Source organism: Camelus dromedarius, chromosome 11, assembly GCF_036321535.1.
Source record: "Camelus dromedarius isolate mCamDro1 chromosome 11, mCamDro1.pat, whole genome shotgun sequence".
Taxonomy (NCBI): domain Eukaryota; kingdom Metazoa; phylum Chordata; class Mammalia; order Artiodactyla; family Camelidae; genus Camelus; species Camelus dromedarius.
In genome coordinates this window covers 48,443,405-48,463,387 of record NC_087446.1, presented here as the reverse complement: position 1 = coordinate 48,463,387, position 19,983 = coordinate 48,443,405, and the positions used below count along the sequence as shown (strand labels likewise).

General features: G+C 35.3%; 1 protein-coding gene across 5 annotated transcripts in view; it reads right to left on the bottom strand.

The window, feature by feature from the left end:
- Window positions 1-615: 615 nt before the first annotated feature.
- The window catches only part of PPHLN1 (periphilin 1), a 119,189-nt gene continuing 99,821 nt past the window's right edge, over window positions 616-19,983 (bottom strand). For all 5 annotated transcript variants that reach the window (XM_064491784.1, XM_010974974.3, XM_064491783.1 and 2 more), the window contains one exon: window positions 616-3,011. In XM_064491784.1, the coding sequence (XP_064347854.1) occupies window positions 2,817-3,011 (195 nt within the window). In that variant the 3' untranslated portion in view covers window positions 616-2,816. The remainder of the gene's footprint in view (window positions 3,012-19,983) is intronic.

Genomic DNA, 19,983 nt, shown 5'->3' with positions numbered 1-19,983 from the left:
ATAAAGGTAATGATTTAAAAATCTTATTCTTCAGTAGGAGAGAAAGGATTCAAAATCCTTCACCTGCTCTCAACCTACCTTTTCCTACCTTCGTCCCCTACTGTCTTCCCCAAGCGACTTCAGTCACACAGGCCCCGTACCTTTCCCTGTGCCAGGCCCTCCTCCTTCTTCCCCTTCTCTCCCTGGATAAGTCCTATTCCTCCAAGACCCAGGGGTCGAATGTCACTTCCTTTGTGTCAAAAAAATATGAGGACCTACAACGTTCCAAACTACGCTGCGAACCAGGGTCACAGAGACAACGTGGTTCTTGTCCTCCAGAGGATACTATAAAGATGTCAGATTTTAATCCTGTGATTCTCTGAAACTCAGATTCATAATTACACAATTACTGAGCATGACCCTGTGCTCAATCTTATCTCATTTAACTGCTTTCTCAAGAGAGGGAGACTCCCCAAGTCACCAAAGTTAACAGTCTCTCAGTGCTCAAACGTCCTCCATCCTGTTGCGAGTAGGTAAACGGAACACTAACGAGTAATCTTGCTGTACAGAGTAATAAAAATCAACATTTCAGCAAAACATATTAAATCTGTTAAAGAAAAAAAAAAGACAATCTAATTATTTAAACCTGATTGCTTTATTTTGCACTTTTAAAATTCACAAAAAAACTTTACAATATCTGCTTTCCCTCTGTTGATCATCAAGGCTTTATGGTAAGACAATGAAAATTTTACCACATCAACTGGGCATACTCAAAAATAATGGATAATTTACAAACAAATTTCTTTAATCAAGAACATTTTGTAGCATACACACTCTGGTACATATCTGAATTCATCTATCCTAAAATTAGACTTTAAAAAGCTTTAAAAATAAAACAGACAGATTTAACACTGACAAGCCTACCAGAATAATGCTGATGGCAAGCTATAAACAGCTTTAAATGTTGAATGTAATTTGGGGAAAGGGGAAAAGAAGAAATTATCTGTTGAACCTACATTTAAATGCACCTCTAGCTTAATGAATTTCAACAAAGTAAACAACTCCTTTGCCTCAAGGTAGTTGAGTCTCAAGTTTTATTTTTAAACTTGTGACATCCTGACTTAAGGAAATGAATCCTGGAATCAGAATATCTCAGAAGAAAAACATGGGGGCAGGGGAGAAACAAGGTCTGCACTTTCTAACATGGGTAACAAATTAACAGATAAAAGCACTGTTCACATTAGGGAAGAATGACAAAGATGACACACAACGTTTAGTTTTGACTTACGTATAGCATCTCAATTCAAGGTGGTCTCATATAGGAAACTTTAGAAAATTAATTGTTGCCTTCAGTTAGTTTTTTAATTTGTGGGAGGGCATAATACATATTTTGAGGCACCCATTATAGGATCCACTAAAAGTATTTATACTATTTCCACTTTTAATATAATTTTTTGTCTACTCTAGGGTAGCTCTTTAGATATAATCAATAGAGGCCCCTAAAAATAATGCCAGAATTCCAGTGAGAAGGGAGTGGAAATGGAAAGCGGATGGGAGGATAATGAAATTGGGTAGGAATAACAAACATGATTTTTAAAGGTATCCTAACCCATGCCACGAGATCACATACTTTGGCTAGCTGCCACTGGGCAGCTGGAAGTGAGCAGGAAATGAGTGGAAAATCCTCATCGTCCCAGTTAGATTCTTACCGAACCCATGATTTGGATGGCTCGCCCACGAAGGGCTGTTTACACAGGCTGCGTGGTGAAGTGTAGGCTCGCTAGGCTTACTGCCTACTCTGCTTCGCTTCTTTCAAGAACACTTTTAGAGGGTTATGAACCCCTAAACGGGGCAGCAGAACAAAGAGTTTGTTAGATTACAGAGGTTAACAAAGGCATAATCTGTAAGTGGTTTCATCATGGGTATGTTATCAGTCACCTTCTTTCTTGAGATGGGGACTATGGGCCTATGGAAAAAGTGAAACTCCACCACTCCTTCATATTCTCAATTTTTCTCTTCTGGTTAGAAATTTTTAAAGAAATCTCAGCTTTAAAACAGCCCTCATCTTTCACCTCAAGTTGCACCTTCTCTTAGTCTTATATATGATACTGTTTAAGACTCACACATCAGTGAGACTAGAGGAGTCAGGAGTTCCAGGATTATTTGAATAGAATACATTGAGTTCATTCATGTGGAAACAGGATTTTATTATGAGGTGTCTTTTAGAGATTTAAGTGCTGTATTTTATCACAATGAGAATATCCGAAAGCAAATATTCCCTAAGATACCAAAGTATTCAGTGTATTTGGATAATATACTTAAACACATGAAAAGTTCCAAAGCCTAAGATAAGCAAGCAACAAGTCAATAAAATCACAACTCAGAATTCTAACATTTTCACATGGTACCACTGACTATGAACTGCAAAAAGACCATGAATGTTTAAGTGGAATGATCTCTAACCTATAAATTACACTAGTGTGACCAAACGATCGCACACTACGGAAGACTACAGAGCATGAGTAAATACAGAAGCTGCTCTCCAGGACTGCTTTTTCAAGAAAGCTTGAAAAATTAATTGACCCATCATTTTATGAGGAGGAAAAAAAAAAAAAAGGATGGATTAGGAGGCTCTACATGTTGATAAAAAAATTCTAATTAAAATATCTTAGACTATTTAAATGTTTATTTGATATTGGAAATATGGTCAACTATCATAAAGTATTTCTCTTCATCACAAAAATTCCATATATTAAGGATTTACACAATCCAGGAAAAAAAAAATCTAGAAATGCGTTTTGTTGTTTTTTTTTTTTTTTGCCTGAGCAAGTAATCTTCTAAAAATGCTCTCCAAAATCTTGACTAGAGGTGTCATACTCTGCAATAAAATGCTTGAGTTCCTCAACACATCGCTCACCTATTTCATGTAAATTCTGTCTCAATGCGAACTGTATAGACTTTTCTAATGAAGGATCTTTTTCAATCAGCATTTTTACAACCATCCCAAAAGTTTCACAGTCTTGTCGGTAAACCTGGAAAGATGAAAAACAGTGTGGTTAGCTAAGAATGAAAATAATTAGTCAAATGAGCTGACTTAGTTGGCAGAATTATGCTGCTAACATCTGAAAGGGAGACACAATAATACGGCTGAACCTCTCTGAGCTCTGGGTATACACTACTGCCAAAGGCCATTTAAACCTCTCTCTCAGATTTGCTGATAAGTTGAATGAGTGGAAAACACTGATCTACCACATCACTGATTACAGAAGTCAGGCATGGCATTTGTCAAGCATAAGGCAGTCTGCTAACAGGACGTCAGACTAGAGGTGAGAAGAACTAGAGTGAATGCTAGCTATGTTAGGCATGTTGATGGCTTTATTCATTTACCTGTTTGGAAGAAATAAGTTTCTGAGCCCCTAACTTTAGATTATTTGTTTGACTCGTGACCAGATGACAAATTCAAAATTTTGTTTAGTATACAACAAACAACTACAAGAAGGCTGAAAGAATTCATCTGAAAAAAAACTTTTCAAGTTATAAATATTTAACCATAGTTTAAGGTCACCAAGACAGAGTTAAGATCAAAACAGTATGTGACACACACACATTCATGCATGCGTGTGTGCACACACATGTATACATAGACACATACATACTTGCATATGTATATATATTTTCCATCACAATGTACATATTTTACTTCAATATGTATATTTAATTTTTATCAGTGGCAAATAGATATTATTTCCTGTCCAAAAAAACTGCTAAATTTTCTCTACAACTAAATGTAATTTCCTTAGTTTACAATCACAAAATGCCTTTTAGATTTCTATGCTATTTTTCATACTCTGTAATTCACAGATTTAAGGAAAAATTACAGTTAAGTCTCCATGAAAATTAAGTGAAATACAAATTACCTGATTTAAAAGAACTGTTATATTAATTTTAATTTTTCTAAATTTATCAGAAACATGACGTGTTTCTTCTCTGAAAAAGGATTTTGTTCATTTTTTAAAATGTTAGAAAGAAGTCATTTAAGACACTGCTTCACTTAATGATAGTTGTTATTTCTCAAATGCTCACTGCTAGTTATTGTAGTGGTTGCTGCTATTTTTTTTAAATGTCTGCAATATTTTTTAATCCCTTAAAATAGCTACTTAATGAAGAATATCTATTTCTGACTTTCAGTACTAGATTGCTAAATTACACTAAATTCATTTCCTTGCTCTTGAAAACCATTCACAAGCCCCAAAGACATTAAAAGGGTAAGTTCCTCAAATGACCCAGAAATTAGGATATATAAAACCCTCAGCTGCCTTCTCCATCTCAGCACTCACACACACACACACACACATGATTTTTCTAAACAGTGATGAAATTTACTTATAATAACCATTATAACCATTAAGTTTGATTCAACGATTTAAACAAACCATTTATTCCAGTTTATCTTAAGGTTTACATGACCCAGAATTGATATACTAACTACTCTAATAAACCAGCTTAGGGAACAGTGCACCGTCCACTTAATACAACATAGAATGTCAAGGTGAAAGAGCTCAGTAACGGTCTAACAAACACAGAGCACCTAAGTCAAGCCAATGCAGTCCCCATGGGGGAAAGTCAGAACCACGAGGTTTCAGTCTTAGTGCAGGTAAATTCCGTACCAAACCAGCCAGCCCACATAGTAACAGCATTCTAACACCAACCCCAGGCCTCAGCAGACCACCCTGTGGGTGGCCTAAATTTTATAGGCTTCTCTATAGCAGATGCACTAGGGGAGGGTAAGGTTACACTGTGAATTAAGCTGCAAATCCTTTAATGTAAATCTGCCGTTTTACCTAAACTGCAACTATTCATTTAGCATATTTACAGAACATAAATGTGCTACAGATTTGCATTTCAAAAGTAAAATCATATTAAAATGTGTCCATACATTTATGTAAACTGTAAACTACTGTCCCTCTGGAGACAAGATAATACAAGCTTCAAAAGGTTGTATTTTATTTTTCAATTCTAAGTCCTTTTTGAAGTATTCACTGAAATAGAAAAAACGTTGTACATTAGTTGAAAAGAACAACCAGAACAGCGCAAAGCAACGTAATTCTCTACTATAGGGTGAATTTTCTTTAAAAGACTGCTTAAAATGCACTGGCTGGGCATTAGACAGGAAATAGTTTTTTGTTAAAGGAAGAACCTCACCCTCCAACATTTTATAAATAAAATTCACAACAGTCAGAGATATATTTCCGAAATCTGTTCCACAGTAAACTCAATCCCAAACAGGAAGGGTGTAGTTATCTGCTAGAAGAGTTTGTTTGCTTACGGTCCCAAGCTGGAAATGCATTAATACTCTTCAGATTTGATATCTACAGGCCACACAGGAAGATTTTTTTGTTACTGCTTTTTCCCTTGATTGGACCTCATCAAAATGGGAAACGTTAAAGTCTGGGTGGAGGTCACATAAATTGCATAGAAACACGGTTAAATTTGCCAGCATAATGAAAACACTATCCAAACCCAGTTTCACACAGTCCCTTATCATAGTAGTCCGTGTTAATAGTAAATTCTCACAAAGTACTTTTAGGAATAAAGGGATATGATAAAATAAACTACCAAGGCTTTTTACTATTAATTATGCTGTCTGGTGACTGGAAGAAGAGTATCTGGCAAAACAAACTCCTCAGTGGCAAGTGTGTTCTCTAAAATGCTTAGAATGACACAAAACTCCTCTAAAATGTGTATCATTTTAGTCCTTACCTCTGTTCCCACAGAAAGAGAAACCAAAAATTAAGGCAAAATGAGTCAATTTTCATTTCAGACAAACCATCTTTAGTGTATCTGTTACAGTTTGTAAGAGTAGTTTGGTGGAAAGACAGAGGTTGCACAGCTGTGCTCTAATGCAGTAGCCATTGGCCACAGCAGGCTACTTAAATTTAGCTATACATGTATATACTTATCTCAGCATTTAATTCATAATTTATATTAATATTAGAAGGTAAATGGATAACTGCAAAAGTCAGACATGTACAAAGCCTTAAAAGGTTGAGTGATTGAATCAAATAAAAACAATTTCTCTCTACTGTTGATACCTCAACATTCCATCTAATCTCCTTTATCTCAACTCATTTGGTTCAAATGCAATGTGTCCTATTGAAGAGTAACATCCTAGTGGAAAAAGTAAACACAGACAATAAAACATAGCATAAAGGAGACACTTAGATGTGGAAGGTGGTAGGGAAGCCAGAAAGAGTAGAGAAGTGGCTTCAAGAACAGACTTAACCGAGTTCAAATCCTGGCTCTACTACTGAGGTAGGCTGAGTAATGTCCTCCACCCCCAGCCAAGATGTCCACATACTAATCCCTGGTACCTGTGAATATGCTACCTCGCAAGGTATGTTAGCTTCAAAGATGGAGGAAGAAGCTACCAGCCAAGGAATATAGGCAGCCACTAGAAACAGGTAAAGGCCAGGAAAGAGATTCTCCCCTAGAGCCCTGCAGACACGTTGATGTGGGCCTGGTGAAACCCCTTTTGGATTTTACACATTCTTCTTAAGCTCACATGGAACATGCACCAAGACAGACCACATTCTGGCCCATAAAAGACACCTTAGCAAATTTAAAAGAACAGAAATCATATAAAGTATGCTCTCAGACCACAGTTCAATTTAATTAGAAATCAAGAGAAAGATACCTAGAAAAATCTCAAAATATCTGGAGATTAAACAATATATACTTCTAAATATCACAGAGATCAAAGAAGTCTCAGGGGAAATTTTAAAATATTTTGAACTAAATGAAAACACAACTTATCAAAAGATGCTCAAAGAGAAATTTGCAGCATTAAATGCCTATGTTAGAAAAGAAGACAGACAAAATTAATAATATAGCAAGCTAGGACACTAGAAAAAGAGCAAATTAAATACAAAGTAAGCAGAAGAAAATAATAAAATTAGAGCAGAAATCAATGCAATTGATAACAGAAAATTAGAAAATCAACAAAAGCTGGTTATTTGAAAAGATGAATAAAATTGATAAACCTCTAGCTGGGCTAACCAAGAAAAAAAGAGAGAAGACACAAATTATTAACATCACAATTGAAATAGGAGTCACCACTACTGACCTCATGGAATATTATGAATAACTCTATGCCTGCTAATTTGATAAATTAGATGAAAGGGACCAATTCCTTGAAACATACAGTCTACAAAAACTCAGATGAGGAAAAATAAATAACCTAAATACTATATCTATGAAAGAAATTAAATCAACGATAACATTCCAAAACAGAAAGCACTAAACCCAAGTTGTTTTACTGGTGAATTCTATCAAACATTTAAGGAAGAAATGATACCAATTCTCTACAATCACTTCTAGTAAAGAGAAGCAGAGGGAACATTTCCTACTGTTCTATGAGATCAGCATTACCCTATTACCAATACCAGACAAAAACATCACAAGGAAGGAAAATTACAGACCCATATCTCTCATGAATAGAGATGCCAAAAAATCCTCAAATAATATTAGCAAATCCAACAATATAATAAAAAGAATTATGTATCACAACCAGGTGGGATTTATTCCAGGCATGCAAGGCTGGCTCAACATTTGAAAAATCATTTAATGTAATCCATCACATCAGTATGCTAGAAAAGAAAAGTCACATGACCGCATCAATAGATGCAGAAAAGTATCTGAAAAAAGGAAACACTCATTCATGACAAAAACTCTGTGGCAAACTAGAAATAGAGAGGAACTTCCTCAACTTGACAAAGAATATCTACAATAACCCTACTGCTAACATCATGGTGAGAAAGTAGATGCTCTCCTCCCAAGACAGGGAACAAGACAAAGATGTCTTCTTTTACCACTCCTATTCAACATTGTACTGGACATAGCTAATGCAATAAGACAAGAAAAGGAAAGAAAAGGTAAACCAATTAGGAAGGGAGAAATAAAACTGTCTTTGTTTGCAGATGACATGATTGTGTTGAAAATCCAAAACTGATCAAAAAATTAGTGGAACTAATAAGTGATTAAAGAAAGCAAGGTTGCAGGATATAAGGTATTAATATGCAAAAGTCAGTTTCTTTTCTATATACTAGAAATGAACCATTGAAATTCGAAATTAAAAACACAACACAGCACCAAAAAAATTAAGTGTAAATCTAACAAAACATGTACCAGATCTTTATGAGAAAAATGATAAAACACTGGTGAAATAAAGAAGATACACAGGTATACCTTGTTTATCATACTTTGCTTTATTGAGAATTGCAGATACTGTGTTTTTTACAAATTGATGAACTATGGCAACCTTGCACTGAACAAGTCTACTGGCACCATCTTTCAATAGCATTTGTTCATTCTGTGTCTCTGTGTCACATTTTGGTAATTCTTGCAATATTTTACATCCTCCACCAGCAAAAAGATTATGACTCACTAAAGGCTCAGATGATGTTAGCCTTTTTTAGCAATAAACTATTTTTAAATTAAGGTATGTACATTTTTTAGACATAATGCTATTGTACACTTAATAGACTGTAGTATAAACATGATTTTTATATGCTTTGGGAAACCAAAAAGTTCATGTGATTTGCTTTACTGTGATATCTGCTTTATTGCGGTGGTCTGGAACTGAACCCATGCTATCTCCTAGGTGTGTCTGTAAATGGAGACATATACCATGTTCATGGATAGGAAAACTCAGTATTGTTCAGACATCAGTTCTTCCCAACTTGATCTATAAATTCAACATAGTCACAACCAAAATCCCAAAAAGTAATCTTGTGGATATTGACAAATTGATTCTCAAGTTTATATGGAAAGGCAACAGACCCAGAATAGTCAACATAGCACTGAAGAAAAGAAACAAAGTCAGAGAACTGACACTACTTGACTTAATATAAAGTCACAGTAATCAAGACTGTATGGTACTATCAAAAGAACAAAGAGATCAGTTGTACAGAGTAAAGAGCCCAGAAAAAGATTTATACAAATATAATCAACTGATCTTTAACAAAGTAGCAAAGGCCATTCAATGAAGAAAGGATAGTCTTCAACAAATGGTACTGGAAGAACTGGACATCCATATGCAAAATCTAGACAGAGATTTTACACCTGTCACAAAAATTAACTATATGGATCATAGACTTAAAAGTAAAATATAAAATTATAGTACTTCTAGAAGACAACAGAGGAAAAAAGTCTAGGTAACAACACCAAAAGCATGTTACAAGAAAGAAAAAAAAAATCACTAAATTGGATTTCATTAAAATTAAAAACATCTGCTCTGCAAAAGACACTTCAGAAAATGAACAGACAAGCTACACATTGGGAGAATATCTTTGCAAAACATATATCCGACAAAGTACTGGTATCCAAAATACACAAAGAATTCTTAAAACTAAAAAACAAAGAACAAAACACAGAAGTTTTTTAAATGGTCAAAAGATCTGAACAGTCATCTCACCAAAGGCATTCAGATGGCAAATAAGCATATGAAAAGATGCTCAACATCACATGATATTAGGGTATTGAAAACTAAAACAATGAGATGAGATGAGATACACTACACACCTGTTAGAATTGTTAAGCTCCAAAATAATGACAATTCCAATATATGGTGAAAATGTGGAGCAAGAGGAACTCTCATTCATTGCTGGTAGGAATGCAAAATGATACAGGACACTTTGGTAGACTATTTAGCAGAATCATACAAATAAAAAAGGGGGCGGAAAACAAACTTACTCTCTGTGCCTTCGTTTCAGTACCTACAGACCTCACTGTGCTGTTGTAAGAATCGAGATAATAAAGAGCACTGGGTATAGTGCCTGCTATATAGGAAGCATTTCATACATGTTAAAGATGGTGATCCTGATGATGGAAAGAGGAAAAACAACTGTTCTGGCTTTGTCTAGAGAAGGAAGTACTATAAAATTGTGTTGTAACTGATTCTTTTGTTTGTTTGTTTAACATCTAATGATATTTCTAACATTGAAGACTACAGTAAAAGTTTTACCATTAGTGCTTTTATTTTGGTTTTAGTTTTACCTCAAGTTGTCCTTTACTTTCTGCTGACATTAATCATGTACACACTGAAAAAAAAAATCAAAATGGGGGCAACATTTGCCATTGCAAGAGTTGATTCTTTAAACATGAGGAGTTCACTCTAGAGAAGAGTGGAGGAGGAAGAGGACTTAGCATTTGGGGGAAATTCAACTGGCTTGGCATAGCTAAAGCATACTCACCCTCAAAGGAGATCATGAAAAGCTTTCCTTCAAGATGTTTAGACCTCAACCTATAAATGAACAATTAGCAAATGGATAAAAAGCTACAAGCAAGAAGCAGATCCTTTTGAGGTATTAGGGAAAGAATGGTTAGGAACCAATGCTATGGGCTCCTCACAGCTGGAACAATGCACATGATGTGGTATGTTAAATAAAGATGAGATTAGAGGCTTTATGAGTAATTAAGAAACAATATGGATTGGATATGATAATGTAAAGAAAGGTTGAAGGCTTTTAATTTATTTCAAGAGGGAGAGTATTGGGAATGGGAGATAAGTTCAGTACCTAAAATGTAACGGAGGCACCTGTCAGAAGGAAGCTGAATACTGAATCTAGACTTCAGGAGAAAGAAAGAGGGAATGGAGAGAGAAATCTTATCATTTTTAGCACTAATGCCAGTTGAGGCCATGGGAGTTCCTTAAGGAAGGAGGTAAATTCTTTCTAGCTCCAGTAGCTGATAAAGTAGATCCTTACTCAATGTTGAATGAATAGCCAAAGTCAACTCTGAGAGACTGCGTAATGTAAGACAAAAGACAGCCAAAAGCAGGCACTTAAGAATAGTATCAGTCACAGAAGAGACAATCGGGAAAACTAAGAACTAAGAGAGGGTGAAGGAAAAAGTTGGTCGGGTAAGGATACAGTCAATCAAATCAATGAAAGAAAGATCAAAGAAGCTGACAACCAAAACATATTGACTGGACTTGAAAATTAGGGAGTAACTGGTTAACTGCCAAGAGTAGTTTACTGGGATGGTGGAGATGATAGAGCTGTGCCGTCCCATACAGTAACCACTAGCCATATGGGTTTATTTAAACTTAAATTTTAATTAGGTAAGTTAAAAATTCAGTTCCTCAGCTGCACTTTTGTGGCTTCCATATTGGTTAACACAAATACAAAACATTCTGTCATCACAGAAAATTCTATTAAGCAGTGTTATTATAGAGGACTGAGGAGTTGAAAAAAGAGGAAAGTGGTAAGTGTTGACCTGGAAATTAATTAACACATATTTGCAACTATTTTGCCATTAAAGTGGAAATAAAAGCCTACCACTTTTAAAGGAGCACTGTGAAACATAACTGCTATCTGTGAAACGTTCTACAATTTTTTGATGAAATTCACATAAAAATGCAAATTAAAAAGATAACTCCAATTGAGGCTTACTATACAAGAAAACTTATAATGTCTAATGTGTTGATAAGGTTGGGGGAAAAGTGACAGTATACTGATGGTAATTAAATACTGGAGACTCATTTAAACCCTTTGATTTGGGTCTGTAGTAATACAGAAGGTGTCAAAACTATTACAACCCTTGTTGCTCCCTGTGCTATATTAATAGAAAAAGATATCTTTGAAACATCCTTCTCAAAGCTACAGCCCCCACTGGCTCTTAAAAGCACAGCTTCTACAAAGTACACTGATGGTTGCTCAGATATGCACCATGAACACATGGATTAGATCTCAACCGCCTACATTCTATGTATGGATACAAGTGTTACAGCCACGTAAAAAAGTCAGTCCAAAATCAATGATTACATGGTTAAATGCTAAAAGACCTTAGCAATCAATGTTTGTAGAATTCTCATCGATTTATAAATTTATAGGATTCCACCAAAGATTAATACCTAAGTGGTTTTCTTTTTACCCTTTCCAGCTTACTGGTTCTTTCAATCATAATACACTCAATAGACAAAAATAAATGAAATAATTCCAAAGAGTCTATAGAATCTTTCATTGATGCCAAAACCAAGTCTCACTGATATTAAATACAAGAACTAGACAAACCTCAAATTAATACTGAGGGGAAAAAGTTGCAAAGGTCTAGAGACATCATTTATGTATGCTTTTTAAAGTTCATTTAGTTTAGGAATGCATACATATATACTAAAAATACAAAACATACGTAAGAATGACAACTCTGAGAAGGGAGGAAGCCAGCAGGGATCTGAGAAGGGCTTTTATCTGTAATATTTTATTTCTTTAAAATGTGTGGGTGAGGGGAAGCCACAAATATTAACTCTGCTTAATGGCATACATGTGGAAGTATTTGGGAGTGAAATGTAATGAGATTTGCAATACACTTTGACATGCATCAAAAAGTAAGATGAATTAATGGATGAAGAGAAGAATGGATACATCAAAACAAATAAAACAAAATGTTAATTAGAGAATCTAGGTGCTCAGCACATCGATGTGCACTGTGTAATTCCTAATGTTAGAAATTTTTTATAAAAAAATACTAAAGGGAAAGAGATCTAAAGCAAAATAAGGCCCAATGATGGGTATATGGGTCTGGTCATCTCAGCTTACAAATGAAGATGGATCTCTGTTTTGCTTGAACCCTGGGTAATGAACTTTGCATCTTCTCAATGTGCGTTTAGAATTATAGATATGAAATCAATCTGTAAATGCAGATATAAATTTAGATGACAGGTAACTGCACCTATCAGACAATTAGAATTCACCTACTGTGTGCAAGACACTGGATTTGGTCAGTGATATAGCAGACCCTGCCCAAAGAAATTAGATTCTAATAAAAAGAGTAATACATTTACGATAACCACAAGGCATGGTAAAATACAGGAATGCTTCAGAGATATTGCAGGTTTAGTTCCAGACTATCACAATAAAGCAACTATCACACCACATGAGTTTTTTGGTTTCCTAGTGCACATGAAAGTTACGTTTACACTATACTGTAGTCTATTATGTGTGCAATAATAGCATTATCTCTAAAAAATGTATATACTTTAATTCAGAAATATTTTATTGCTAAAAATGCTGACCCTCATCTGAGCCTTCAATGAGTTGTAATCTTTTTTGCCATAGTAACATCAAAGATCACAGACCACCATAACAAATATAATAAAAAAGTTTGAAATGTTGTGAGAATTACTAAAATGTGACACAGATATGATGTGAACAAATGCTGTTGGAAAAATGGTGCTGGTAGAAAGACTTGCTAAATGCAGGGTTGGCACAAACCTTCAGTTTAAAAAAAAAGCAATATTTGTGAAGCCCAATAAAATTGAGGTGTGTCTGTACAGTAAATGCCATAAGACAAATATGAAATATTATAATAATTCCAAAGAAAAGATCATAATGGGTGGAGTAGGGGAAGATAAAAAGCACTGAGATTTAATGCAGTCCTATCAAATTACCAATGGCATTTTTCACAGAACTAGAACAAAAATTTTTAAAATTTGTATGGAGACACAGAAGACCCCAAATATCCAAAACAATCTTGAGAAAGAAGAAGAGAGGTAGAGGTATCATGCTCCCTGACTTCAGCCTATATTACAAAGCTATAGTAATCAAAACAGTATGGTCCTGGTACAAAAACAGATCTATGGACTGGCACAGATCAATGGAACAAGACAGAAAGCCAGAAGTAAAGCCACACACTTATGGTCATTTAGGAGGCGAGAATATACAATGGAGAGCAGACAGACAGTCTCTTCAACAAGTGGTGCTGGGAAAACTGGATAGCTAAATGTAAAAGAGTGAAATTAGAACATTCTCTGACATCATATACAAAAATAAACTCAAAATGGATTAAAGACCTAAATATAAGACCAGATACTACAAAACTTCTAGAGGAAAACATAGGCAGAACACTCTTTGACATAAACCACAGCTACAGTTTTTGAAACAGAATCACTTTGTTGTACACTGAAACTAACACATCATTGAAAATTAACTATAGTTCAGTTTTAAAAAATGGTTAATACAATAAACAGATAAAATAACAAAAGCACTTAGAATATTGGCTATTCCAAGGCATCTTGGAATATTACAAACAAAAAAGTACAGTATGTTTAAAAAACAATGAAACTTGGAATACACCTGGTAAGATTTGGAAAAGATGACTAACGGACAGTCGTATTTAAACCACAAGTTTAAATAATTTATGTTTGATCCTATGGCTTAATTCCTCCTTGGACTTAAAATAATTTGTATTACACTGTAGACATTTTTTTTCATGTTCAACAAACAACAAACGAACCAAGTGAAGACTGCTAATTAGAAGGACACTAATGTATTCTTTATTCAATATCCCCTTCAACTCTGATTCAGTAGGCCAGGAAAAGTAATTTGGTGTTCATTGTCAGTTACTGATTTGAGAAAAGAAATTCAAAATATACAAAGAGGCTAATCTAAAGAAAAATAGTCATAATGAAGATAGGATAAAAAGCAATTAAATACATTATAAAATAGGTTAAAAATTCTAATTGCTGAGAAAATGGTTAATAATAAGTATCTTGCAAAATGACATTTGTCATGTGGCTTTTAATATTTTCATGTCTGAAAACAATAAAAATTCTGCAATAAAGGCAGGGAGGGGTATACTCAATTTAGACATTTTCCCAAGTTAATGTCTAAAAATTCATCACAATGAAACTGATCACAGGTTAAAATGGCAAGTCAGCTCCTTAAAAGGTATCTGTCACTTAGAAAATATTTCTCTTGAGTAAAAAAAAAAAAAAAAAATTACGTTAAAAGGTAAAATTTCTTACGTGTATATACACTGTTTTTTTACATATAGCTATTTGTTATAAAAGAAATTATTATATTGGTTGAAAATTAAATGAAGCTAATGAGTATACAACCAAAAGAAAAATCTAACATACAGTTTAAGTTAGTGTTATCAAAAGAAAATTTATTTTAATTATGATTACTTCCAAATAAGTCTTTTTTGAAATGAATAGATTTTAAATTGCTCATGAGGTTAGTCTAGTCCTCAAATGATTTAACATTATCAATCAGAAAAGTACAAAGTCATGTTTTACAAAAGGTCATGTTTTATTTTTGAATAAGGCTAGAAGAAAGTAAATAATTAGCAACAGCCCCTGTTCTATGAGTAAAAAATCTTACATTGGTTTGAGATCTAGGAGGAGCAACCTCCATCCACCCAGTGACCCTCTGATAGGTCAAACTGTCAGGAGTGACTCAGCAGGAAGCAGATTAGCTACTTCATGACCCATCCGGCGCCCCTACCTCCTGGCTCATCTCTCACAAACGAAGTTGGAGAGAATCCAACAGTAAGGTTGCTCTAACCTTGTAAAGATATGGAAGGATGGCTCAGAATCTAAAAGTATTAACAATTACTGAGCCCAAGCAGTGAGTCGTCAGGAAGGGCTCACTACACAGGAAGACTTTTAAGAGCATGGGGAGGAATCCTTGGCAAAGGTCTCTGTGACCAGAAATGGTTATGGATTACAATTCTAAAGGTTTTTTTGTTTGTTTAAATAGAATAGCATTTAGAAATTAGTGGCATATTAGAAACATTAAGTCACCAACATTTTCATACAGGCTTTTACATTATTTTAGGTACCAGGAATCCTCCTAAGTACTCTGGAATTACTATTCTCATCTTACAGAAATATTGAAGCAGAGAGATTGAAGGAGTTTAGCTGCAAGAAGTACGATTAACATTCACAGCCTAGGTTTCTAATTTACCCCTTACAATGCTGCTGCTATAACCCACAAGAATTATTTAAATCCAAAACAGAAATAAAGCCATGACCAACTAAATCCTTGGCAAAGATAAATCCATTTGCTTGGTTTTGAAGAGTAGTATAAAGAAAGTGGCTTGGAGGGACCCAAAAGGCAGGTCATCTGATCATGATTCCTAACTATCTTGAGACAATGAGACATTATTTCTGTGTGTGAGCTTCATGTCAAATACTTCAAGTCTTCCCCCTGATGAAATCTGAAACTTGGGTTATTTTTCCATACAGCTTCAGGGATACCAGTAAGATAAATTTTAAAAAAATAAACAGGTCAGACCAGCCATCTTCCCGATGCTGGGAAAAAGCACTACTGTTCTGTAAACTACTTACGCTGTGGTTGGTTTAGAGGGCATTTTATGGTTGAAATGGGACACTTTCAATGAATTCTACAGGGGAGGCTAGTTCTTCTTTAGCTTTTTTGCCAGGTCAATCAGTGATCCAGGCACATTCACTCTATCATCCCATTTCTTTCAACATTAAAATTCTGTATTGCCTAGCTGATTTTAGGGGAAATCACTTTTCCTGCTATGAAATTTCTCCATGTCTCACACTGAAAAATTTAAGTTATGGTTTCAGCACATATGTGCTAATGTGCCACTTTTTGTTTTTCTCTGCTTTCTGTGACTTTTTTTTTAAAGACAGGTTAAATATTTTGTATGCACTGTAGTTTAGAAAAATTTTCCTTTTTGTTACACTATCAAGATATTGTGAGTTTTCAGCTCAAGATAAAGACGTCCTTGCTGAGGAAATAGTTTTGGGAGACTTAAAATGTATGCCCTACTCTCTTTTTAGTGAAGGTGATGGGAGCAGGGGTTGTTAAGAGGCCACTGAGCCAAAAGATGCCAGTGAAGGGGTGGGGAACATAGTGGTGGTCAGGATTAACTGTACCTCCAGTACACAGGCAGCTTCGGCATTTCTGCTCAGCTGGCCCTTCTCCACCCCCACCCCATCCTGAGAGAGAACTCTGTCAGCTATATACTATATTCCAGTGGAAATATATATATTTATAGAATAGAACTTAAAGGATTTGGTGACAGACAAATCGCAGGGTTTACTGATTATGAATCGGGTTTATGATGTTGCATTGCCAAGGAATACAGGACAAATAGATACCAGGTGCAGAGGGAAGGAAGCATGAAGAAAAGAAGGGAAATTAGGAAGAAGGCGGACTTCCAGTTCCAAGCTCTAAACCTGGTTTCTGCCCTGTGTTTCATGAGAAACCTCCATAAGCTTTCAGTACTTTCCTTTTGCTTGCTAAAGGTCGTCTGAGTGGGTTTTATAACTCGTAACCAAAAGCAGCTTCCTCCAGATACCTAGCATGATGGCCTGCACAACGTAGCAGATGTTACCTGGCCTTCAGGGCTGGGGTGGCCATCTGGGAACAGCACAGATCTGCACCATCCCACCTGCACCACAGCATATCTGCTTGTAGGCAGTGCTTTCACATGGGCAGGAGTGCCAAGGGGATGGTAGGAATCTATTTTTTCTTCAGTGCAATGGCAAACCCATCAGAGTGCTTCACAAGGCTTTTCCAACATAGTTAAAGACAGGCTATAATTTCCCATGGTGAATGCTAAACTGTCAATCCTTGGCATTTCCACTGAAAATACAGCTTCTGTTACTTCTACTGGGGGGAAAAAAAAAGCAATGTATCTGCTTTCAACTCATCATATGTAAATGTAAGAAACAGAACATTTTCAATCTACTTAATCATGCTTCTACTGAGAGAAGCTTTTCAACTAGATAACATATAATAATACCACTCTGAATATTTCTAAGATGTGTTTTTTTCTTTCCAGAAGAAAGAATTTATTCATCACTAACGTAAGTAGTACAGCTTCATTTTAAAAACAGGAACTGCAGTATCTGGTATATTAAAAGTAGGTTAAAATTAATGAGTATTTAACATAACTCATTGTTTTATTGTTATCTCTGAAGGCATTATATACAGTGGGAAAGGTCCATAAATCCCATTACATATGAAAATACGTATTTTCAAGGTTTCTCTGCAAATATTTTTTAGTCTATACTTTTAATAGCAAAGTCTATAGAGTAAATGATATATGATTTAAAATTAGTCTTGATTTGTCCACTTGACATTACAAATGAAACTACTACTGATTTCTCAAATGATACTGAAGTTCCTTTCAAGACTTAGAGACATACTTGTAACAATATGGTGCACACAAATAAACAGACCCATGCTAGAATCATGATGCTGTCGTCATTACATCAACTAATTATACTGCTACTTCCACTTCATGCTCTAGATAAGTACCAGCTGTTAATCACTAAGTATATTATTGAATGTCTGTAAATGAAGATGTAAATCTGGTCCTCAAAAGCCTTTTTGAAACAGAATTTAGTTACAGCCAAGAATTTGAGACAGGAATCCAGTCAAATGAATTTTTTTTTATATCTGCAGATAATCTGGGGTAAAATGGTATCACAGAATACAACTAAATATTTCTATTTATTTGAAGTTATGAGGGCTATGAAAAATGATAGTAGTATAACTGAAATTCTACTGGAATCCCAAAGATCTAATAAATCTTACCATATTTTTTTTCAATGTACAGTATATTTATTAAAATGGCTTTTTAAAATTTGAGTTATTAGTTTAAAAATCTGTACTTTTAAATTAACAACTTTGGCTAGCAAAATCACTAAGACTGGGATAAGTGGTATATTTTAGGTAAGAATAATAGGGAAAACCAGAGATGAAATCTGTTTGGATTAGCAGCACTGAACGTTAAATTGCTCCAGATAAAATAAGGGTCAAAAGGCTGGCCACCTCACTCCAAGAGCCAAAAGAAACAGTAGGCTGTGGTTTCCCCTTTAACCTTACTTCGTTCAAGATTGTCATGTGCTCACGTAGATACAACATAGACAAAAATTTTTCATATAAACACGTCCTGGAAAAAGGCATTAAACCATTTCTTTCCTTATACATATTTTCAGTGTCCTATGTCAAAAAGCACAAACATCAAAATGCAGCTTCACTCACTGAGGGCTCAGTGTGCTTCATGTTATAGTACTTTATAAAAGACAAGAAATTAATGTTTATGGTTAGGACTTACTTCCTGAGCAAACACAAAATCTCCTGTAAAAATTAACTGCTACAAGATTCTACTGTTAAAGCGGACTGTTGACACGCTTTCTGAGGTACCATAGTGCTAAAATCTGACTCTGTTATTCACTTCCTCATTTCTTGGTTTTGCTATTTCTATACTCACACTACTAGTTTGACCTAACCAGTACAACTCTCTCTTTCTCATTGTTTTGCTTCTAGTCTTTTCATTCTAAACTCTCCTGCTCACAGATGCTATCATCCTAAGATGGAAACACACTTCTCAGAAACCTGCTGCTCTGGCTTCCAAGACTGACCCAATTAAGGGTCCTCTAATAAAATCTTAGCTACTAAAATATTCTCATCACCTTCCCAAATACCACCCACCATACATTTTTAAAATATTTTAGCTGCTCTCATATGCCATCTGCACTTCCTTGGTTGCTTTTCTACTTTAATTTGTTCAAAATGTTGTTCAAGATATATTTCACAAAGTTCTTCCAGATCAAATTTTTCCAGTTACTTGAAATATTTAAGAAACATATGTTTCTTTCTGTCCATCCCACCTCCATTAAATGGAGGGCAAATACAATTTATTTTGCTTCTTCTGTAACTGTCTTCCCATTAGGTATAAGGCTAGGAAACAATGGATCTTTAACTCCTCTGATTAATTTAAAGGCCTAGCATATTCTGGCCTTGGCTCAAAATTTAATTTGACGTTTGTGCCATCCTTCCAACTGATCCCGTTGAAAATTCTCTGAAGTTAGTAAATGAATCTCTTCATGGGGTTGTCAATAAATATTTTTCCATGATCAAGTAAATATCACAGTTAAATTTTTAACTGATAGAACATTACAAGGAAGGTGTAACCAGCCCTATCGCCCTACCCCTGCCTACCAGCCTGTAGGCATCAGTACTGACATGCCTCAGGACTAGCCAACTAACTGAGCTGGGACACAGCCCCACCCACCAGCAGACGGGCTGACCTCCTAAGCTTAGTGGCCATTGGCTAGAGGGCCCAGGAACCAGGCCTAAGCACCAGAGGGCAAGCACTAGATCCCAGAGCCCCAAGACCCAGCTCCAACCACCAGGGAGCAGGCACCACTCCCAGAATCTCTTGGGACCTGGGCCCGCC